Source organism: Centrocercus urophasianus, unplaced genomic scaffold (assembly GCF_019232065.1).
Source record: "Centrocercus urophasianus isolate 14NV4802_14NV808 unplaced genomic scaffold, USGS_Curo_1.0 seq_75, whole genome shotgun sequence".
NCBI classification, from domain to species: domain Eukaryota; kingdom Metazoa; phylum Chordata; class Aves; order Galliformes; family Phasianidae; genus Centrocercus; species Centrocercus urophasianus.
In genome coordinates, this window is record NW_024885366.1 from 262,166 (window position 1) to 283,945 (window position 21,780).

At 48.2% G+C, this 21,780-nt stretch overlaps 3 protein-coding genes across 7 annotated transcripts; 1 reads left to right on the forward strand and 2 right to left on the reverse strand.

Moving 5' to 3' along the window:
- The first annotated feature begins 366 nt into the window (after nt 1-366).
- Nucleotides 367-14,081, forward strand: ATF1 (activating transcription factor 1). Of its 3 annotated transcripts, XM_042838282.1 has the most exons (8): nt 367-570; nt 4,357-4,470; nt 6,388-6,516; nt 8,288-8,388; nt 9,394-9,524; nt 10,121-10,300; nt 10,398-10,557; nt 11,298-14,081. In XM_042838282.1, the coding sequence occupies exons 2-8, from the start codon at nt 4,363-4,365 to the stop codon at nt 11,440-11,442; spliced, it is 954 nt and encodes a 317-aa protein (XP_042694216.1). In that variant the 5' UTR covers nt 367-570; nt 4,357-4,362; the 3' UTR covers nt 11,443-14,081. The 3 variants fall into 3 exon arrangements, with proteins under 3 accessions (XP_042694216.1, XP_042694219.1, XP_042694217.1); XM_042838285.1 differs by lacking the exon at nt 367-570 and having other exon boundaries at nt 4,403-4,426; XM_042838283.1 differs by lacking the exons at nt 367-570; nt 4,357-4,470 and adding an exon at nt 4,663-5,017.
- A 976-nt stretch (nt 14,082-15,057) lies between these two features.
- Nucleotides 15,058-19,211, reverse strand: TMPRSS12 (transmembrane serine protease 12). Of its 3 annotated transcripts, none has more exons than XM_042838299.1 (5): nt 18,542-19,211; nt 17,926-18,124; nt 17,023-17,294; nt 16,217-16,359; nt 15,058-15,377 (listed from the first exon to the last, which is right to left on the reverse strand). In XM_042838299.1, the coding sequence occupies exons 1-5, from the start codon at nt 18,642-18,644 to the stop codon at nt 15,138-15,140; spliced, it is 957 nt and encodes a 318-aa protein (XP_042694233.1). In that variant the 5' UTR covers nt 18,645-19,211; the 3' UTR covers nt 15,058-15,137. The 3 variants fall into 3 exon arrangements, with proteins under 3 accessions (XP_042694233.1, XP_042694235.1, XP_042694234.1); XM_042838301.1 differs by lacking the exon at nt 18,542-19,211 and adding an exon at nt 18,325-18,443; XM_042838300.1 differs by lacking the exon at nt 16,217-16,359.
- A 91-nt stretch (nt 19,212-19,302) lies between these two features.
- Nucleotides 19,303-21,232, reverse strand: METTL7A (methyltransferase like 7A). The gene is made up of 2 exons (XM_042838302.1): nt 20,517-21,232; nt 19,303-19,667 (listed from the first exon to the last, which is right to left on the reverse strand). Exons 1-2 carry the CDS (start codon nt 21,018-21,020, stop codon nt 19,431-19,433), a joined length of 741 nt encoding a protein of 246 aa, XP_042694236.1. The 5' UTR covers nt 21,021-21,232; the 3' UTR covers nt 19,303-19,430.
- Between the last annotated feature and the right edge of the window lie 548 nt (nt 21,233-21,780).

Below are 21,780 nucleotides of genomic sequence, written 5' to 3' on the forward strand. Positions count from 1 at the left end.
TGCTCTCAATAAATAAAAGATCAGCCATAAATTACAGGGCAAAAGTCTGCGTTCTACAATACGTCATTCTCTCTTAACATGCCTTTTGCTGTGGTGAAATCCAGCGCCACAGCTCTTTTGTCTTTTATTTTACGCCTGAATTTGTACAGCTGAAAATAAACGAAAGGTTTTATTCGTTTTCGCGAAGCGAACGCTGCCCGACGCTCTGTGGAGAATAAGGCCGCGCCCAGCCCTGCGCGCGCCACCTCAGCCGCCTTCCCGCCCTCGGGCCGCGGCGGCGCTCTGCCTCCTCCTCTCTATGGTCTCCGTCCTCGGGAGCCGCCGGATGTGGGCGGTGCCAGAGCGGCGCTCTAGCCCCCACCTCCGGGGCTCTGCGCTGCGAGAACTCTATGGTGGGGATTTCTAGGCGAGGCCTCCGCGGAGACTCTATGGTCGCAGCCCGCCCACCCCGAGCGTCCCGCGCGGGCCCTCCGTGTTTACGATGCCGCCGGCGCTGCTTTCCTGAGGCGGAGACGGGCGCTGCGGCTCTCCCTACGCGCGGCCACCGGCGAGGCCTGGAGGGCCTCTGAGGTAAGAACGGGCGAAGGAGGCCGCCCCCTCCCCGCCGCCCCGCCCCGCCCCCGCCGGGCCCGGTGAGGCGCTCCCGCCACCCCTGGGCCTAGGCCAGGCCGCGCCGCTCCCCTCAGCACTGGCCGTGGGGTGCGGCCTAGGCCCGCTGCAGGCTCTGAGGCCCCGCGGGCTCCGCCTGAGGGTTCGCTCCGCTGCGGGGCTCGGGGAGCGCGGAGGGCCCGAGCTGCTGGGCGGCCTCTCCCCGTGCGGCTCCGCGAGGCGGAGGTGGCGGTCCTGTAGCGCTGAGGCCGGACGCGCGTTTCCATCCGCTTTGTGCCCCGCAGCCCCCGGGCCGCTTCCAGGTGGCCGTGCGGTGTCGTTTCATAACGATCTCAGCGACGTTTTCCCTCTCACAAAGCCCGAGGTCCCCGCGGGGCCGTCTGCCCCGTCCGTTCGAAGCCTACGGGGTTTTGTTTCTCGTGCTCGGAGCGCTGCTGAGGCAGAAACGGGGGGCAGAGTGGAAGGAAACACGCGTGGAAAGCACTGTCGGTGCGGTGCAGAACGCAGCCAAGGCTGTGAGCTGAGCGGGCAGTCTGACTCCGGGCTCCTCCTGGCTGAGTGCACGAGGTGCGCTGTCCTTCACTGCTTTCAGTGGTTACTGGAAAAAGAATTGCAGCTCTGTCCGTCTTCTGGGTGAAAAATGCTTTCCTAAAGCATCTTCATTGTAAGGTGAAGCGGAAAGTGTTTTAGCAACCAACTTTTGCTGGCGAGGGCAGCACACTGTGAGGCATTAAGGAATCCAAAATTTCAGTATGTGGTGGAGTGGATTTTCACCAAATGGTTGAAATTATTTTCTGTGATCATATCCACCCATGTTTGATTATTCACAGAATCACAGAATGGCCTGGGTTGGAAGGGACCTCAAGGATCACGAAGCTCCAACCCCCTGCTACACGCAGGGCCACCAACCTCGCCATTTAATACCAGGGCCCCATCCAACCTGGCCTTGAACACCTGCAGGGATGGACGGGGCATCCACAGCCTCTCTGGGCAGCTGTTCCAGCCCCTCACCACTCTCACAGCAAAGAACTTCCCCCTGACATCCAACCTCAATCTGCCCTCCTTCAGCTTCAAACCATTTCCCCTTGTCCTGCTGTTATCTCCCCTTTCCAAGAGTTGACTCCACACTTAGCACTTGAAGAGAAAACTCAGTCTCCACTATTCTTTGAACACTGACTTTGTAGCATCCTTAAAGAATCAGTCCCTCTTACAGCATTTCAATACTGAAGTGTAATTCAGGCCTTCCACCTGTTAGATTTAAGAAGGTGGGTTCTTCCTTTGGTGATCCCACGCTGCAGCTCGCAGTGCTTTGCCTTGTGCACAGCTTTTGTATTCCGTGGTTTCATTCTTTGCCCCCCAGTTGTGCTTTGGGGCTCCATCTGAGGCCACTAATCCAAAGTGAAGTGGAATTGGAAGTGGTGGCAGTCGCTTCTCACAACTTTTCAAACAAATCCATTCTTTGTAGTGCTGCCGTTGCAGCGTCCTTTCACGTAAATTGAAGTGACTGTGAGGTTTTGTTCTGAAAAGCATCAACCTCCCCCATCTAATGATAAAAAGTGGTTTTCATGCAGAGTGCTGCAAGTTCATGTGTACCCTTCTATGTCCCCTCGTGGTGCAAAACTCTTCCTTCACTCCAAAACTGTGCAGCCAGTTCTGATAAATGCACGTTCTGTTGTTGCTGGAGGCAGCTGTAGCTGCGCAGTGAAGGCTGCAGCCCTCCTATCTCCCATCTTCAGTACTTCTCTTCTGAGCTGAGCCCTTCAGGTTGAGGTTTTTCGCTGGAACTGAATTTCTGAGAGCTGAGAGATGGTAATCAGCATTCCAGGTGTTCACCAGAGGCCCTTCCAGTGCCAAGTTCCTGGTTTTCCAGGTGCGTGGGTTGTTGTGGCAGGGCAGAGGCACATCAGGCAGTGTGCAGAGCCCAGCTGTGGAGGTACCATCCCATGGAGGGTGTAAAATGCAAGAATAACTTTCACTGTGTGAAGTTTGTCTGCCAAATCTACTTTGTTTTACCAAAATTGATGGATGTTGGCTGAACCTTTAGTTGATTTCTGCCGAGCAAGTAGCGTTGCAATGAACTTGAGAAAATGTATTTGTGATGGGAAATATTTTGTTTTCTTTATTCCTGTAAGTACAACTTCACACCTCTCGGAGAAAGATGAGCAAAGGTTTCTGTGCTCTCTCCTGTTTGTTTATTTTGAGTGGTTTTCTATCAGTTTCATTGTTTCTTGCAGTCAGTTTTGCTGTTGCGAGTTTTCATGGGACAGCCAAGCAGAGACGAGCAGTGAAGGAGTGGGGGAAGCGGGGAATGTGGTTTAGCACTACAGAGATGATTGGGTTATTTCTGCAGCACTGGAAATTTATGTTAGCTTTTTGCTGCTGACTGGATTTCAGTTTGACAGTGCCCTGTTTACTGGTGACATTTGGTACGTATCTCCCTTTGCCCAGGTGCAAAATGCAGATTTGCCTCGGTAAAGCAAGAGGAGGGGGAACACAAAGCTGCGATGGGTGTGGTTCATTCTGCTCTCTGTCCTTTGTAGCTGTGAGATGTTTGAATGCCTTCACTTCTCTATTTTATCTCCTTAAAAACAAAGCCAGACAGCCCCTGAGATGCTGAAGTGAGCTCTGCAGCAGCACCAATGGGAGAAGGGAGTGCATGGGGCTGCTTGCGTGCAGCTCAAGCACTGCTCCCACGGACCCACTCTGCAATCCAGCCTTCCTCGTGCTGCTGCAAGCTGAAGCAATGGGCGAATTGCACAGTGGGAAGCTGGACTGGGTGCTTGAGGGTGTTTGTCCTGCAGCGTGAAGGACGCGGCCTCGTGTAGCACCAAACCATTGCCCTCTCCTCGCTTATCCCTCCGTAAAGCCCGGGTTTGAGTGACTTGCTGAGGAGTTCTGCCCCGGGATCCTCATTGCGTGAACGAACGCTGCTCCTGGTGCGTGCTGACTTCTTACCCTCTGAGTAAACGTCAGGCTGAGAGAGCTGTGGTTTATCTCAGTAGGGAAAAATCAATGACTCACATTTCCACAGAAAGAAATGTAATTTCCAGTCTCATAGCAACTGTCCTCTCAACAGTTTGAAACCTTCTGTGACAAAATGTTTAACGCTCACCGATCATCTCTTACTGCTCCCGGCTGGTCCACCCACTCCCCCCACCCAACAGCATGCGTTTTTACATCGCCGTATCCCCCAGCATTGGGAGGGCCTTGCTGTCAGGTCGTGTTGAACAGTTAAATATAAGATCTCGGAGATGAGAGAAGCGTTGCTTGGTTTGTTATGCGGAGACCCATTTATTCTCGCGGGGTTTCAAACTCAGCTCTGTGTTCTTTGAATTCCTGATTTGTGTTTCTGTACCTTCAGCTGTTGGAAGATGGATTTGGCTGCGAGCTCGGCGAAACATTGGGGAAATCATTTTCTTTAAGAGCTGCTTTGTTTAGGTTTTCTTCCCACATCTCGTGATCTGATGGTGCATTTTCACCAAAACTCGGGATATTCGGTAAATGTTCTTCCCAGCAAATTCAGCGCTGGGCCTGAGGCGGTGCCAGCGATCAGAACTCAGCCGCGTTGGGCCATCACAGGCACTGCTTTGTGCTGCTCTGAGGCCTGGGGAGGCAGCGTGCTAATTGAACTAATTAAAAAGGTGCAAACGAGGCTAAAAGCACTGAGACTTTCTGAAGCATGGCTCGGGCTCCCGCCTCCTGTTCCGAGTTACTGTTAACCAACTGAACTTGTTCCTTCTCTTGTAGCTGATTATGGAAGAGGTGCACAAGAGCGGCAGCAGCTCCGTGCCGCCCTCCCAGCCCTCGGCCGCACAAGGTACAGCACTGCAGGCAGCTCAGCTCTCTCATATTGCTCAACAGGTAAAGCTTGGGCCGAACCTCGGCAAACGTTTGAGGTGGTTAAGAGCCACGTTTTTTTCACACGTGCTACAAACTGTATTAATTCTTGAATTTTAGAAACACTTGGAGAAGGAAAAAACGAGAGAAGGTTGAGAGAAATATACATATTGATGGACAGCACAATTAATAAAAGGGTGTGTATTCAGAAGACCAAAATTAATGTCATGCGAGCGAGATGGGCAGATGCAGCCCAACAGTTGGGTTGGGTGGAATGTGCTCTGACACGGCCAGCAGCCTGACTTGCAGGAGCTGCTCGGTAACGAATCGAGGGCCTGACTTTCATTTCGTTTCAGAAGAATCATTTGCAGCTCCTTTTGTAGCAATGGCAGTTCTGGGTGCTCAGCACCATGGAAACACTTGGATTTTAGCCCAACATGAATATATTTAATGTGATAAAGCGTATGGAGTTGGAAATTTGACATAGTTTCCTGGAGGTAACATCACATTCAAAGCTCTAACCTGACTTCCTCGTGATTCAAATGTCTGCATCTGAAGCACCTTTCTCTAGGTAAAGTCTGCAGCACTCTTGTGAACCAATGTTTTGCAGCTTGTCCGCTGGGTAATCTATGGAAGTGTTTTAAATTTGATGCAAAACTTGGATAACTGCATGAGTCAAAGACTGCAGAGCTCCAGCAGGCGTCCTGCTGTTGGTCTGCAGTGGGCTGATCTTTGGATCTGGTTTTACGTAAGGATGCCGGTGCAACTTGATATTGTGATGCACCCCAGGTAGCATTAAATGCAAAGCTGTCAGTGTGAGATTGAACGATTCCTTCATCTGGTCACACATTGCAGATTAATAAAACTGGTGGAGAAGTGTGGCGAGGAAACTTGTGCTTCTGCGTGTGTAACTTGATGAATTTCAAGCACAAAGGCTCGTGCAAAATCCACACAGAAATCCACTGCAGATCTAATGGAACGTGATTTATTTTACAGTCTTTATACAGGAGCAGCAGCAGTAATAAAGTTTTGCCAATTAAGCCTAGATTTCAGCTACAACATTAATTGAAATCGATAGTTGCAAAACATTAAGGAGCAAAATATTTTAAGAGATGCCGTAATTTTTACTTGGAAAAATCTGCTCTTTGCTCTGCTTGCTTGGCCAGAACTCGTGTTCCTTGCCTCATTTCTTTACTCTCATGGCTGATACCTTCCATACCGCCCTTCTGCCTTGCCTTTCCAAGTAGATCAGTCAGCTTCTGCCCTGCTCTGCTCCTGTTCTTATCTTGGAAATCTTTGCACCACGGCTTCGTGACATCGCTTAAAAATGGGCAAGCAGCCCGACGTGCACACGAGTCGTGCCACCTTCTGCATTGCTTTGGTGCTGTTGGTTTGATCTCAGCCCTGGGACTTGTTGATGGTTTCGTCTGGGTTTAGATTTCAGTGCCCCAAACTCCTGCTGACTTTGGTGGGAATCACAGTGCTCGTATTTCTGCTTGTGAGTCGCCCCTGAGATGGAATCTAACCTTTAGCAAAGGTGAAGTGCTGTAAATGTGGGCCTTTAACTGGGAACACTGATGGAGAAATATGGGAGCAGGCTGTGTATGTATGCTTTGCTCTCCTCAGCACTGTGGTTCTGAGGAATTCTGCTCTGTTGGCCTTCATTTAGGACAACCTGTATTTAAGTTGCAGCACTTGAATCATTTGCCCATCATGCGTATTTGATTTTCTCCCTTACCTGAGGCAAATAAGTAACAGTTTCAGCCTTTTTGTATGCAGATATATACCTGAAAAATGCACATCTTTGCAGGATAACTTCTGGGGCTTGACTTAAAAGAAGCTTCTGCTGATGCATGTTCTCCTCTAGCTTTCCTTCATGTGTTCACGTGTTCTGACTGCTGCAGAAGCTGTGCTTTGTTCACGGTCTCTGATCTGTTGCAGATGTCTCTGCGAGGTCCTGCTCCTCTGACAGTTGTTCAGCTTCCTGGAGAGCAAGTCCAGGTCCAGGGAGTGATTCAGACAGCGCAGTCCTCTTCTGTAATCCACTCACCCCAGGTGCAAACAGTGCAGGTAACCACAAAGTGTCTGTTGAATAACCAGGAATCCTGTTCTACGTGCACAAGAAGACTTGTGAAGGCTTGTCTGATGCAGCTCAGTCTGCTAAGTATCTGTGAGAGATAGTGAGAGTGCAGCGAAAGGGTGATGGGAACGCACCATTCTTACTGAGTATTTGAGGTAGAAGTTATCTGTAGTGCTAAAGTTGTCACTGAAATTAAGCTGTTTGATATTACCTCCCTTTATAAAAAAAGAAAAGCAGGCAAACCAAACCACAGCTTTCTAGCTGGTGCTCTTAGCAGACATGCAACCAGCGTGCTTCAGTAACTCAGTAAGGAGAGCACAGCGTAACGCAGTGAAGAAAAGGCAGACCTGAGTGATGGTGGGGGAGCTGCTGGTTGCTCACCACGTGCGCTGTGACTCCATGTCTGTGGTACCCAACTGTTCTGCTTGCTTACTCACTCGCCATGTGATTTTTGCTCAAGCCACTTCAGAGAGGTGCCCTGGGGAGCGACAGCTGAATCTATTGCAGCTCCGTTCAGTTCTGGGCTGCAGAGCCCTCTGGGCAGCAAGGCATTGAAGTTACACTGAAATAACTGCATCAATCCACCAAGCGAGTGGAAGGGCTGTGCTGAAACACTCCTTGGTGTCTCATCTTTTTAGCTGTGCTTATCTATTCATGTGACATTCAACTGATAAACCATGAGAAGAAAACCACTGACACTTCTTCAGCTACCATTGTTGCTATAACTGATAGTGGAAAAGAAAACACGCTTCACCTTGCTGAAAGCAGCTCAGCACCCGATTTACTGGGCTGCCTTGAGCCCCTTTCCTGTTATATTCTGACTGCAGGGTCCCCAGTGAAGGTAACCCTGTATTTTTGGATAATTTATGAGCATCGTGGCCTTGTTGTTCAGAGGGAAAAAGGTCATATGTGAGCAGTGTGGGTTTGTTTTTTTTTTTCCAAGTGTTGATAGTAGGTTGTGCTTTTTATCTCTGAGGCAGTGGCAGCAGTTAAGTGAGAGAAGCTTTTCTCAGAGCTGTGTGCATTTTTGTTGCTGGCACACAGATAAGTACGAGGACGTGTTTTGTTAGCTTGTATTTAATAAGGAGCTTCAAGGGAAGGAATTACACTTGGCAGCTGGCTGAGAACACAGTGGGACGAGGCTGGAGATAACTTTATGTATTTACTCCCTGATATGTTTCTGCCTTAAATATTATTGTCACTTGGTTCTCATCTTCTGGCCACCAAAACGTGCTGCTCTTCTCTGCAGAACACTTTTATTTCATGTGTTTGTACATAAATGGTGTTCCTGTTTCTGTTCCCTCGGTCTCCTCAGACAAATTCATCTGGGAGCATTGTACCTCTGCAGGCCACGTCAGCTCTTTAGGTAGTTGGGTTTGTAAGAGTTTTATTTGTATTTCTTCAAATTGTTTTAGAATTTCTGGTTGGATTAATCCTGCAGTCGTAGGGCCATTGGCTTCGGGTGGTGGAAGTTTGTCAGCTTATGGTAGGAGAATCTCTTGAGTTTTCTATTTATAGGGAGCTGATAGGTTTGCAGCCTTTGCTTTTACAGTGAAAATGTTCTGTTTGACTGTGAAACAGAACTGCCAGAGATTAGACAGCACTGAGTCCAGAAATCCACCATTTCTTCTTCCTCTGTGTAATCAGCCGCATTTGTGTCATTTTCGTGCTGCTGCAGCTCGGACAAAAATAACACGTGTGATCTGTTCTGCATCTCTGTTCCGTGGCACGCAGGGTACCCACATGGGATGTGTTTTGTAGGTGTCATCTTTGTCTGAGAGCGAGGATTCTCAGGACTCATCAGACAGCATAGGCTCTACTCAGAAAGCTCGGGGGATCTTAGCGCGTCGTCCATCTTACCGGTAAGTGCTGCACGCGCTTTATTTCGTGCTGTTACTGGAATCCAAAAGAGCAGCTTCTTCCGACAGCTTTCTCTGTTCCGTCGACCCCTGCCTTGTTTTCCTCCTCTTGAAACACGGGTTGGATCTGCTCGTGCACTGCACAAGTTGAGGATGCCACGTGAGCTATCGTTTGCTGCAGGGAAACTTTGACTTAACGGGCTGGAGGTTGACTTGGAGGTGATGTGGCCCAGGGAAAATTGTTTATCAGCTCTAATTTCACTCCATGATGTTGTAAATGCAGGGAACAAGTAAGCTGTCTCGCTGTGTGCTGACGGAGCGAAAGATCTTACTTTAAACTTTCCTGAAGTAACTTTCTGCTTACTTTTCCTTTCTCGTTTATTCAGACATTAGGCAGAGCAAACTGGTTTTAACTGGGTGTCCAAGGTTTGTTCTTGAGAGAACTGAGTATCAAGTTGTAACTCAGAAAAATCCCTTCCTAGGCCAGCTATAAACCCCTGGAAAATGCTTGTGGTGGAAACTCTGATGCAGGATTGTACTGAAATGAAGTGATGCAGCTGCAGTACAAGGCAGACTTCAGTACGAAGCGTTTTGGCACACTGGAGGTTACTGAAATCTGCTCTGGCTGCTGCAGGTTCTCACTGCAGGTTTACCAGTCCAAGGATTTCAGGCTTTTAGAGGATAATTACTGAAAATGTGGGATTTGCGCTGACCTGCACACACAGATCTCTTACAAATCAGTAGCTGTCTTGAATTGCTCTTAACACATGAAATGATTCAAATGATTAAATAAAAAACCTAGAATTTAAAAACTACAAAAATGTAATTACAGAAAGAGTTGGACGCAGTCACCTCATGCAAAATTCTGGTAATCTTCAAACTCTTTTCTATCAAACAAACAGTGTTCATTTCTGCAATGCAAAATAGAGACAGTAGTTGGCAACTATTACTGCAGTAACTTGTGATCTTTGCCTGCCATTACAGCTGATGAACTCTTCTTTTTCACAGAAAAATTTTGAAAGATCTCTCTTCTGAAGATACAAGGGATAGAAAAGGAGATGAGGAAAGTCCTGGGGTCTCCACTGTCACGTCCATGTCTGTTCCCACACCCATCTACCAGACAAGCACTGGACAGTACAGTACGTTGTACAAAATGTGTGCCTGCCTCCACAGATCTCTGCCAAACAGAAATAAAATCTGTAAAATACAGATCTGTTTCTTACACATTTGAGACTAAGATGAAATTCATAAGGTTTGGTTATTTGTCTGATAGTTAATAACATTAGTACCGTTTCCTGTCTGAAACCAGACTGGTGTCAAAAGGCTCCAGGTAAACTCTGCTTTATTATCTTAAATTTTGCACATCCAGACAAGGCGTTCAAAGGATGTTTGTATGAAACACAGAACAGCCTGTTAGATTTAGTCCAAAAGCTGTGATTGGGTACCACTGTATACCTGAGATCTGCACCAAAAGGCTCCTTGTGGGCCGCAGGAGATGCCTGGAGGAGCTCCTGTCCCCCCATGTTCTGTGGCCTTGCTGTTCATATTGCTGTTTCCCACTTTTTTCCCCCTTTGTCCCCAGGGATGGGTTCATGAAAAGCCTTTTGAAATTAGCAGTGCTTTTCAGCAGTGGGTTGAGATACAGATTTGCCGACTGGAGGAGATGTACATTCTGCAGCCTTATCTGTGTTTTATAACATACAGATATTTTCTTGCATGTCCCTCTCTCCTTAAGTTGCCATTGCTGCAAATGGATTGCAGCTGGCCGGTGCCGGCGCTGATGGAGTGCAAGGCCTGCAGACTTTAACCATGACAAATGCTGGCGGGACTCAGCCTGGCACAACAATCCTGCAGTATGCACAGACATCAGATGGCCAGCAGATACTCGTGCCCAGCAACCAGGTGGTAGTGCAGAGTGAGTATGGGATCGGTTACAAGTGCTGATCAGTAACACAGGTGTGTTTCTTGGTAACGCTGCCACGTTTTGACGTGTTGTGCTGTGACCACCACAGCTGCATCAGGGGACATGCAGACCTACCAGATCCGCACCACGCCGACCACCACGTCCCTCCCCCAGACCGTGGTCATGACATCTCCTGTCACCCTGACGTCACAGTCCAGTAAGACAGACGATCCGCAGCTGAAACGAGAGATAAGGCTGATGAAGAACAGGTATGTGAGTGCATTGTGCTGAGATCACAGAATGTCAGGGGTTGGAAGGGAGCTTGAAGGATCATCCAGCCCTGCTGCTGGAGCAGAAACACCCAGACCAGGTCAGACAGGAGTGCATCCAGGCGGGTTCTGAATGTCTCCACAGAAGGAGACCCCACGGCCTCCCTGGGCAGTGCTGTTCAGTGCTCTGTTAGCCTCACCATGACCTTTTTTCTCATGTTTTTGTGGAACCTCCTATGTTCCAGCTCGCACCCGTTGCCCCTTATCATTGGATGTCACTGAGAAGAGCCTGGCTCCATCCTCCTGGCACTCATCCTTTACGTATTTATAAACGTTAATGAAGTCACCCATCAATCTCCTCAAAGCTAAAGAGACCCAGCTCCCTCAGCCTTTCCTTCTCGGGGTAGATGTGTCTTCAGAGGACAGGGGTCATTCATGTAGGCTAACACTGCTGCCACCGGTGTGATGTGCTGCAAACAGTGACCAAAAATTGGAAGTTTTGATCAAAATGTGCCTTGTGCTCTGTGTGTCCCACACCATCGGAGGAAAACAGTTTTTTCCCTGCAGATTGATAGGTGTTACCAGGTGCTGCTCAATGTCACGCTTTCCACCTGTGGTGGTGCAGCTTTCCATTCGTTTTGTTCATGATTTCAGTTCTCTCTTCGTGTTGGTCAGTATTGTAACGCTGCAAAAGAGACAAATCTCAGGTAAACAACAGGGACTTCTGTTCTGTGTTGCAGAGAAGCTGCTCGAGAGTGCCGTAGGAAGAAGAAGGAATATGTGAAATGTCTGGAGAACCGAGTTGCAGTCCTGGAAAACCAGAACAAAACTCTAATTGAAGAGCTAAAAACTTTGAAAGATCTTTACTGTCATAAAAGCGTGTAAGAAAAGGAGGTAAAACTTTGGTGGACTGTTGAAATTTCAGAGAATTTTTTTTTTTTATTTTATACTGAATTTTTTAACTAGATGAAAGGTCAAAAGTGAAACTTTTCTACCTAGATTTCACAACCTAAGGACTGTATAGATTTTATTTACAACGTGTTGGTGACAAAGTACAAAAAGGAGACGAGAAAACCTCACCACAATTCCTGCTGGCACAACTGGAAACTTTATATACAGTCAAGATTGCATCTACAACAAAAGGATTTTGGTGTTTTACCAGGCAGGTGATCAGAATTTCTCTGGCAGTTTTTACCTCTTGTCATGGGGACAATATTTGGTTTCAATTAAAACGTGGATGGAATGGAATCCTTGCCATAGTTAACATTGTTAGTAACATTTATAACCAGTGTATGTTTTGATTTCTTAACTCTTTCAATCCTTGCTCTTCCTTTCAGTTATCTGTATGTAAATATTTTAATTTGAACCTGTAAGTTGCTCTTTACAGGTGCAGGTGATAAGAAGCTAATCCTGTGCTCGAGGCGTAAATTATGTTTCCTCTTTTTCAGCTGACAGTTTTACAGGTTTTTCTTTTTGTTTTTGTTTTTCCTTCAATGTTTGCTGTGTTTATCAAATTAGGAAAGGATCTGCAGAAAGCAGCAGGAGGAGCAGCCCTGAAGATGCCTGGGTGCACGGATTGGTGTTGACTTCAGAGAGCTCAACACGTGCAATTGTCTTTAAAGCACAGTTTGGTAGAATGAGGAACGGGGCACAGAAGTTGGATGATTTCACAATGGTTTGTTTTTAATTGCTGGGCACAACAGGCGTCTATAATGGAACAAGAAATGGCGTGCTGATATCTATACAATGAAATATGCACTGTTTATTCTGTCTGGAGATTCTGCTGTGCTTTGGGACGTAAACCAAATAGAAGTAGGATGAAGCAGAGAACAGAAGAAAATACCAAAGGGTTTCATGAGGTTCCGTGGTTTGTATGCTGAAAGTGGTGCGAAACTTCTGGACTAATTTTGTAAAGTAGGTGATATTTTGCAAAGTCATGGTATCTTTGTAAGAAAATACTCTATTGCAAACAGGTAGACGGTCGGTATATTTTGTAGCTGAATTGTGATCTTCACAAGTTCCGAAAATTAAGTTTATATACGTATTTTGACAGTTTATATATTTCATTTTAGTAAACAAATGGAATATTTTGTGAACCAGATTTTCAAGCGTATATTTTTATGGATAGCACAAAGTCAAATGAGATCCTCTTTGGTGTAGGAGATATTTGAATTAATTTTATATGTCTGTAGGCAACTTACAGAAGAAATGGGTGTCGGGGGAAAAAAAGGAATCGGGGCTTTTTTCCCTACAGCTGATAATATCTGCACATCAGATCTGATTGCTCTCACAGATGCTGGTCGGTATCACTTTGATTTGTTTCAGGCAGGCGTTGTGTTTGATGTGACCAGGGCTCTTTCTGGGTGTTAAAATCCACGTGGGGCAGCGCTGGGAGTCCTCCTGACCCCCAGAGCTCCCTCCAAGCTCAGCTGTTCCGCCGTTCCATGACACAGACCAACGCGTGCGCAGCGCTTCCTGCATGATGAATCAATGCACTGTTCTCCATAGTTAGGGTCGGATCCTGCTTCCAGATCTGTCAGCAGGAGTTGCACTATGGGCTGCGCTGTGCAGAAGGCGTTAGAGCTCCGTGTGTGCGCTGTGCTAGCTCGGACCTGAGTGAAGCTAGGAGATGTGCTCATCCCCGGATGTGTACTGCTTTCCCTGTGGTCAGTTTTTCTTTTACTCATTTTGAACTCATGGGTTTCTGAGCAAGCAGAGCTCCTGCACGTGCTGTGAGAGTCTGCGCTCCACAGTCCCACTGTTAGCAGGCTGTAGAAACACTTTTGTTCCAGACTTTCTGGATAGAACGCGTCCATCATCCACAACACATTTCCTTTAGGCCAGACTGGAGCGTACGCTCGTGTTCTCAGTCATGTCAGACACAAAAAGACACTTTTGTTGCACATCAGCCGTAACGAGCAATGCTGAGAAAGCCATTAGATGAGTAAATTGCTCCTGGGGAGTGCTCAGCACCTCCAAAATTGGACTGTCACTGTCTGCCATCAGTGTGTGTGCGTTCAGAGGGACTGATCTGCAGTGCTGGGACTGGTGTGACAGCTCCTCTGTGCAGAATCCTCATCCTCACTGCGTGCTGTCGTTCCTTTACTTTCTTTTGTAATACGGAATCATCATAATAACAGAAGTCATCACATGTTAAGACTGTACAAAAAAAAAATGGTGGCCAATTCTTTCTGTATTTCAGCAAGTGGAGCAAATACGGAGTGCTGCCAGGCATAAGGTTAGGCAGTGCTTATCCTCTTTTGGAAAGAGCAGCTGGATTTTTCATCATGGAGGTATTCACCAGCAACATGGGTTTGCTCTTTAAGTAATCACTCATCACAAAGTACTGATTTTGGATTTACTTCATAGAGAACGAAATTTGTATCCTGAGAGGTGTAGTACCAAACTGCTCTGCTGTTTTGTTCCAAACCAACGTATGTGCTTCATATGAACTGTAAATATCTGTCAAAACAATTAGATGGTTGCAGATTTTGACCTTGGTAAATAAAGTCGCCTAAAGATAACTCTGATGTTCCTTATTTCTTGTCCAACTTGCTTTTAATTGACCCAGGACTGCAGCAGCTCTGAACATCTGTTTCTGATGGGGTCAGAAAGCAGTGTGTGATGGTGGAGCAACACCAGCGAACTCTTCCCACGTGTGTCCTCCCAGCAGTGCTGTGCTGTCTGCAGTCCTTGGAGGAGAGCACCTTTGGTCCTTGTGCAGGTATTTGTTTCAGTTCAGCCTCTGGTAACTGAAACCATTGCGTGTTCTGCTGACAGTCACCCAGCAGAGGGAGCGTCTGTGCCATGCACAGAGCCGTGCTGGGATTCCATAGTCCCTGCGTTTCTGGTAGGGAAAAACGCTTGCAGCTGGTGCAGTTCCTACACTCATTTTCGTTATTAGGGTCGAGGTCGTTACCACTTCTCCTATCAGTACAGATATCAAAGGCAGAAAAGATGGTAAATGCATTGCACACATTTGGGAGCACTGGGCAGTGTTTTTAATGTCATATTCCACGCTTTTAGGATTGCTCTCATCAACCTAAAACTCTCACATTTGCAGTCTCCATGCAGGTCCATGGGAGAAGCTTTTCACAAGAGAAAGCCACCGATTTCTCTCAAGGAAATTTTGTTCTGTTGTAAGAATGTCAAGATAGTCAGTGAGACACATCAGCATTCCTTTAAGTGAGGGTAGAACACGCTGCATCAGGTGGTGAGATGTTAAATTACTGCTTCCTTCTGACAAACAGACACTTGATAATCACGTTATCTTCGTGGTGTCATCATTGTGACATACGCTAATGAGTTTTAATGTAATGAATTCATGTAACCTCAGAAAAGATAGGAGGTTATCACAGTCTGAAACCTCACATCCTTAAAAAATACCTCTGGATGCCTGTATTCACTGTTGTTACCCTGCTGTAGTTCCTACATTGACAAGAAATGACACAAGTGCAGATTTTTTTTTTAAGTGTTGCTGACACGTGCAGGTTGGATGCACACAACGTTTTATTGCTCCAGGACCCCTTGTGGAACATGAGCTGAACGGACCGGCCCAGCTGTGCTGTGCTGATGCTGCTTTAGGAGGTGTACAGGAGCACCATCCCCATGGCAGTCAGGGGGAGGGCGCTGCTGGCAGGAGCTGTGGCTGAGCTGCTCAGCACAAGCTGGGATTTGATCCACCTTCTGTATGGAGCCAATCGGACGTAGATCCCGGGGAATCTGGGATGGCCGCAGCCGAGCCCAAAGCTGGTGATGCCCAGCACGTAGTATTTGTTGGCCATGGGGTGGCGGCACGCCAAAGCCCCTCCACTGTCTCCCTATAAATACACAATAACAGAAATTAGTGACTATATTCCCCTCCAGGAAACGATTTAGAAGCACCGCTAATGAATCCACTGATCTTAATGAGCAATTGGGAGCAGCACGGAGCTGAGTAGGGTCAGAAACGCTCTCTGACTTTGCATTCTGAGTCCTGTCCACGCAGCTTTGCTCCTTGTGCAGAAGACACATTCTGACAACGTATGTCTGCAATAACCAGGAAGCACAGCGATGAAAACACAGCCTGAATCTGTGCCAAATCACTTGCTTAGAGAAAAAGAGCTGAGGGAAGCAGGAAGTCTATCAGACTAATGACACACTTAGGAATGCATTGTTTTTTAATTATAAATGGCTCCGCATCGCAGCTGATGCCTCAATTTTAGCACAGGGCTCCTGACCTGAGAACTGTTGCTTCTGAGAAAGAGACGCTGAGGGCTCAGCATTTAAATGCAGCTCCTGCTGCTGAGCACCCGGTGCTGGTGCTGCCTTTCCAAAGCACGAAACCACGCAGGGTGCATCGTGGTGCACACTGCATGCATCCGTTGTGTGCGCACACGTGTTTCATTGTGCATCATCTCTGTGCCACGATGTGACACCTGCACACCGCGGTGCTGCTCCTCCTGTTAGCCCAGCCTTTCCTACAGCTGAGCTCTTTGTGCACACTTCTGAGATGCGGGGGTTTTTTTGGAAACGCCGTTTCACCTCTCTTTCTGTTTGTGATGCCTCTTTTCCAGTCGGATCTATTTTCATTCTAGCATTTGGGCCGTTTTAATTAACGATGCTATGAACAGTGGTCACCAGGATGCCCTCCATGGTTTCTATGGGGGGAGGATTTTACCTGGCAAGAATCAACGCCTCCTAATGGAGAGCCAGCACAGATCATGTTGGCGTTGATCAGACCTCCGTATGCATCAGAGCTGTTGCAGACACCAAAAGGAATGATTTCCACTTCTGCCTCTTGCAGCACAGACGAGATTTTGCCTTTAGCGGAAGACAGCAGATAGAAAAGTCAGGCATTGCTGCTGCTGTGTGCAGCAGTTCTCGCTGTGGTGTCCTGCTTTGTTAGCTTAAAGGAACCTGTGTACAGCTCAGACATGTGCTAGCATAGAGGTCTGCCTTCCCATGGCACAGTGCGGCTCGTTGGCCTTGCTGGAAATGCCACGGGTTCTGTTCCAGTGATGACACACAGCCTTCAGCTCTCCTCCAAACCCCCCCTCTGCGCACGGTGCCAGCTGGGGTTGCATCACCTGCACTCATTGTGGTGAAAGAGCAGCCGCACCTGAAACCAACTGGGACCTTTGAGCTGAGAGGGCGCTTTGTGAGAGCTGTTCTTTTTCGAGACAAAAGCTCTTTTAGAAGAGCTCTTTTACAAGTGCTCTTAAGCGTATTGTGACCCTGAAAGCTGTGTTTCTTTCCCTTTATTTGCTTGATCCTCAGTAGGAAGGTCACGCATTGATGCTTTCAGTTACACCTGGGCAGCCTTAATCTGCTTTCAATGGCAAAAGCACCGAGAGCAGATCGTCAGCTGCAGAAGGATGAAATGATGCTATGGTGCGAGAGCACAACCCGAGCAAACGCAGAGAACCTGAGGGACTGAAACCTCACCTCAGCACCGGAGCTGATGGTGTATCAACAAACGTTTACCTTTTTCTGCTGTGCGTCCCCAGCCACTGATAAAACACTTTGTTTCATTGTCAGGGTACAGCTGAGGGTGTGCAGGAGGTAAGCAGATGGGTTGGATGTAATCGCTGTAGCGCACAGCAGAATGAAGTTTAAATAACGCGATGTCGTTTTCAAATGTCTCTCTGTTGAATTCGGGGTGCACGGAGATTTGAGTGATGCTTCTTTTTGCTGCATGTCTGCTGTGTTTCCAAAGGCTATCTGTGCCCAGCACAGCTCTCCAATAATACGGGTCCCTAAGGGAGAACGCAGTCAGCATGAGCTTGCAAAAACTTCTGTGTAGATTTTGCAACTGTGTTAACGACTACGGTGTTGGGATGGCCAAAAGGCAGCTTCGAGTGCGCTTTAAAAGCCTCTTCTAAAAGGTTTGTGCCCTTTTGTCAAAGAAAAGGAGTTGTGTCGAATTCATTGTTTGTTAAGCAGGAAGAAAGAAGTGGGAATGGAACTTGGGAAAAGCAGTGGAGCACTACAGAGTTGTTGTGCTTCTCAGCTGAGCACTACAACGTTTTGGTTTTTTTTTTCAGTGAGCTTTGCTTGTTTAGATAGGTCAATTTAACCTCTGCTTTGCTTATTTAGAAAGGGCTACTGAAAAACCAAAAGCTCATGGGGAAAAAAAAATAGGCAAAGTGAAAAGAAAGCCCCCAACCCAACAGAGATGTAACCTGGGCCCAAAGGGATGGAGCTGAGCAGTGTGTTCCCAAGATTCAGTGCCACCCGCGGGGCCGCAGATGGGTTCTGCATCAGCTGATCTCTGCCCACCCCACGTCCCATTCGTTGGCACTTTGTTTAAAGGCGCCCACGGTAACGATCTGCAGATCTGCAACCTTCCCTCTCCACAACAGAGCAGCTGTCAGCACTGATACCCACATCCGTCCCGTCGTGCAATGACCGGCGGTGAGCACGGAGTTCTCGCTGACCAAAGCTCCTCCGCACACGTGGGCAAATTCCACCCCCACGAGGTGCACCTGCAGGCTGACGGCCCACGGCCAGGCTCCCAATGGGGCTTCGTGGCCTCCCACAATCCTGGATCCCGAGCTGCCGTCCATCAGCGGCCGCCGTCCGCACTCTGCAGAACAGAACGAAGTCGGTTGTGGGGCTCGAATGCAGCCTTTGGTGCATTGGCTGCAGTGTTTGCTGGCGGTGCTGGTGGTGTTTTTTCCCATCTGCTGTGTTACTTGCTGTGTTTTTTTTTTTAATGTTTGAAGTTGGAGTGCTGATTCTGGAGAGAAAACGTGGGTGTTTTATTCTGCATGAAACGCATTTTACCTGGTTGCAGGCGTATTTCTTGCGTTCAGGTTCACTGTGCACATCAGCGAGGGTGCCCCAGCCACTGCAGCTTTGTGAATTCATCAAATTTGGGGACAGACAAAGTTTTTACATGGAGCTTGGTGTGGAAGCTGCGCAGCAATAGGCCCAGCCCCCCTCCCACCGCCTCCCAGTGCTCCCCCAAACCACCCATTGGCCACCTCCATCCCATCAATACCAACAAGGACCTCCATGGACATCCACAGTCCCACCATAGCAGGCATGGTGCTGCTCAGGACCCACAGCAGCAGCACCGAGGAGGTGGGCAGCCGGGGCCGCATCCTCCTTCAGGGGCACAAGATGGCGGCAGGGCCACCAACGGTCACCAACAGCTTCTGATGACCATTAATGGGGCTGAGGGACCCATAGGACACCTTAAAGAAATCCCTGAGCGTGTCAAGCACAGGGCTTTTAATGGTCTGCTGGCAAGTTGTGTTATAACTGAAGGCCACGCAAGGGCAGGCAGGCAGCCAAGCAACCAGAGTGGCAATGGGTGTTACCCTCCCAGCGTTCTTTCTTTGCAAATAAGTAACTCTCTGTTGAGCAAAGATTGTGTGTCAGAGGTTCTGCGTTGGTTTGATAAGGGCAGAGAGCCTTCAAAGTGCGGGGAGAGGGACGTGGATGCCAGTGGAGCCCTCAGCATGGGCCTGGCGCCTCGGTGGGGAGCTGGGGGCACCCGCAGGTGCAGATAGAGGGGTTCACATCTTTGTTTTGTCTGTCAAGCTTTGCTGTTCTGCTTTTTTGGCGGTGTGGGGGTCCCACCCTGCCCACGTATTTGGGGACAGTATTGTTGGTAGGTGGGTGGTTGGAGCGGATACCTCAGAGATCTTTTCCAACCTTAAAACTCTGTTGGTTGTGTATGGTTCTAAAGCCTTTCTTGCACACCCAGCGAAGCACTTTTAGCTTAGAAATATTCACAAAACTGACCCTCCTCCTCCATTTCACGTCTGAATCAAACATTTATTAAGGTCTTCAACCACGCTGCTTACGTTCATTGGCAAGGATTAGTTGATGCTCTTTGATCACGCCCAGGAGCTGTGGAGGTGAGCAGCACGAAGCGCTCCCCGTCATTTCACTGCATACCCGATGATGTGCGGCTTAATGGGAGTCCAGGGCAGCGGCACGCTGATGTGCTGCAGTTTCAGCTCCGAGAAGTTGGCCTCTTCCAGATCCTTCCATATCTCCCTGGCCAGGCAGCAGCCGTCAAACACGAGTTTCCACGTCGGGTGGCAAACCTGCTGCCAGAACAGCTTCCAGCTGGAAGGGCTCGCGGCCACGTGCTCCAAGAAATAGAAAACGCCTCCCTGGGGATTGGACACAGCTCAGTGCCATAGGAACACACGCTGCCCTCCCCGCTGCTCAGCGCCCATCACCCTCACCTCACTGCATCATCCAGTGCCCATCACCCAGCTCCCTCACCTCACTGCATTCTCCCTCCCCTCCCTTTGCTTTTCTGATGTTGACTGGAATTGACCTCAGCACAGACTCAAAGTGCATATTTCAGAAGCGTGAAGGATGTCCCTGTTTGGTCCCTCCTTGATTGCAGCAATAGTTTGTTGCCTTTTTGTTTGCACTACAGTTGCTAACGTGCTGTTTTGTTTCAATGCAGACTGAGAGGAATGTGTAAGTCCCAACAAAACTCATTGGATTTTTGGTGTTGGCTTGGGAATATAGCATTTTAATGGCTGAAATCCTATTGCGAAACAAAACAAAAACAGAACAACAACAACAAAAAAACCCCAACAAAATCAAAACATTAACCCAGCTTTCCCTTTTTAGTTTTATTTTTTGGCTGTCACATTTCCATTGCTTTGCACCACCCAGCGGTGCAGAGTGCCTCTCACTCTTATCTTATAAACCGGGTCTGGGTTGTAGTCTCAAAAACAAAAACTTTCTTTTTTTTTTCTTCTTCTTTTTTTCCTTTTTTTTTTTCTTCTTTTTCCTTTCCTTCTTTTTCCCTTTCTTTTTCCCTTTCTTTTTCCCTTTCTTTTTCCCTTTCTTTTTCCCTTCCTTTTTCGCTTCCTTTTTCCCTTTCCCCTCCTTTTCCCCTTTTCCTCTTTTTCCCTTTTCCTCTCTTTTTTTTCCCCCTTGTGCACTGCCTCTGCAATAGCTGCTCACAGCAATAACCTAAAACTTCTCCTCCAAGCACTCACCGGTCTGAGCACGCGCTGCACTTCCTTCAGGGTTTTGCTCACACTCTGCACTGAGCAGAGGACCAAAGTGCAGACAACAGCATCCACGGAGCCGCTGGGCACCTGGTGCAGGTCCTCCCCGGCCGCCGTGAGGAAGCGCTCGTAGTGGATGTGCTGATTCTTGCTCATGCTCCTCGAAAGGCCCTGCTGGAAGTTGGGGTTCACATCACTGCAGGTGACTTTGCAGCCCGGAGGGTAGAACTGGAAGTTGGCTCCGCATCCTGTGCCGATTTCCAGCAGCTTCAGTTCTCCCGACGGTCCGGTGAATTGGGGCAGATTTCGGAATAATTCCTGCTTCTGCTTCTTGGTTTTCCTGTTGTGGATCACAGTCAGCTTCTCTAAGAAGAAAGGGAAAAAGATCTTCTTGCAGAACGGCTCCCATATGCCCAGGAAGGACAGCAGGTAGATGGGCATGGCCAGCAGTGCCAGGCAGGAGCGGAGGAAGAGGATGGTGAGCTCCATCATGGGCAGCGAGTCCAAATGCAGCAAAACTGGCTCTGCTGCGTGTCACAGCCCCGCAGGCTCAGGCAGAGCTGCACTGAAGCGTCCCCAGCTCGCTGCCTTGCGGGCCCAGCAGCGGAATTTGAAGTCCTCTCACACACAGGAAGGGGAAAACCAGAACTGTGTAACCAAAGTTACAGCTGCGTCCCAGCTCTGGAGCTGCCAGCAATGTTAAGTAACCCCGGCCAGTTGGGCAGCACAACCTCGTGCTTCAGTGCTGGCAAAGTGTCAGCAAGTGCCCAAATGTGGAGTTTGCAGTTTCAGGTTACATCTCTCAAAGCAGAACAGCGCTGTGTTTGTGAGCACAAGGAAGTCGGCTTGAGTTCTGGGTTTGTTGTAGACGTTTAATTGGGAGTTTGATGAATACTGCAGCTGAAGCACATTTATTTGTCATTTCCTGCCCCATTGCAGATGGGATCAACCCCTCTGCTGCCTGAACTGAGCTCTCACAGCAGCAGTTTTCAGTATTTGGGCACCAAAACTTCTTCATTGCACAAACGGGCTCCCTTGCAGGGAATGGTTTTGCTTTTCTTGTTACCTTTGGTGGGAGTCATGGACCAGAGAGGAAACAACTTATTGAGTCATTAATCACTGCACAAAGTGTGCAGCTCGGTTTTACTGACTGTATCAGCTTCAGTCAACAACTAATAATCTATTTGATACTAATTGCAGTCTGTCAAACTTTTCCAGCGTTGCAATCAGCAGCACTGGGTGCAGCGTGGAT

Excerpts from the sequence above, each read along its gene's own strand:
- TMPRSS12 (XM_042838299.1), bottom strand. The coding sequence starts at position 18,644 with ATGCGGCCCCGGCTGCCCACCTCCTCGGTGCTGCTGCTGTGGGTCCTG. Across the intron at positions 18,125-18,541 it reads GTCCATGGAGGTCCTTGTTG|AGTGCGGACGGCGGCCGCTG; the intron begins GTATTGATGGGA and ends TCTGTTCTGCAG. Across the intron at positions 16,360-17,022 it reads GGGACGCACAGCAGAAAAAG|GCAAAATCTCGTCTGTGCTG; the intron begins GTAAACGTTTGT and ends CTTCCGCTAAAG.
- ATF1 (XM_042838282.1), top strand. The coding sequence starts at position 4,363 with ATGGAAGAGGTGCACAAGAGCGGCAGCAGCTCCGTGCCGCCCTCCCAG. Across the intron at positions 4,471-6,387 it reads TCTCTCATATTGCTCAACAG|ATGTCTCTGCGAGGTCCTGC; the intron begins GTAAAGCTTGGG and ends GATCTGTTGCAG. Across the intron at positions 8,389-9,393 it reads GCGCGTCGTCCATCTTACCG|AAAAATTTTGAAAGATCTCT; the intron begins GTAAGTGCTGCA and ends TCTTTTTCACAG.
- METTL7A (XM_042838302.1), bottom strand. The coding sequence starts at position 21,020 with ATGATGGAGCTCACCATCCTCTTCCTCCGCTCCTGCCTGGCACTGCTG. Across the intron at positions 19,668-20,516 it reads TGCAGCGCGTGCTCAGACCG|GGAGGCGTTTTCTATTTCTT; the intron begins GTGAGTGCTTGG and ends TCCAATCCCCAG.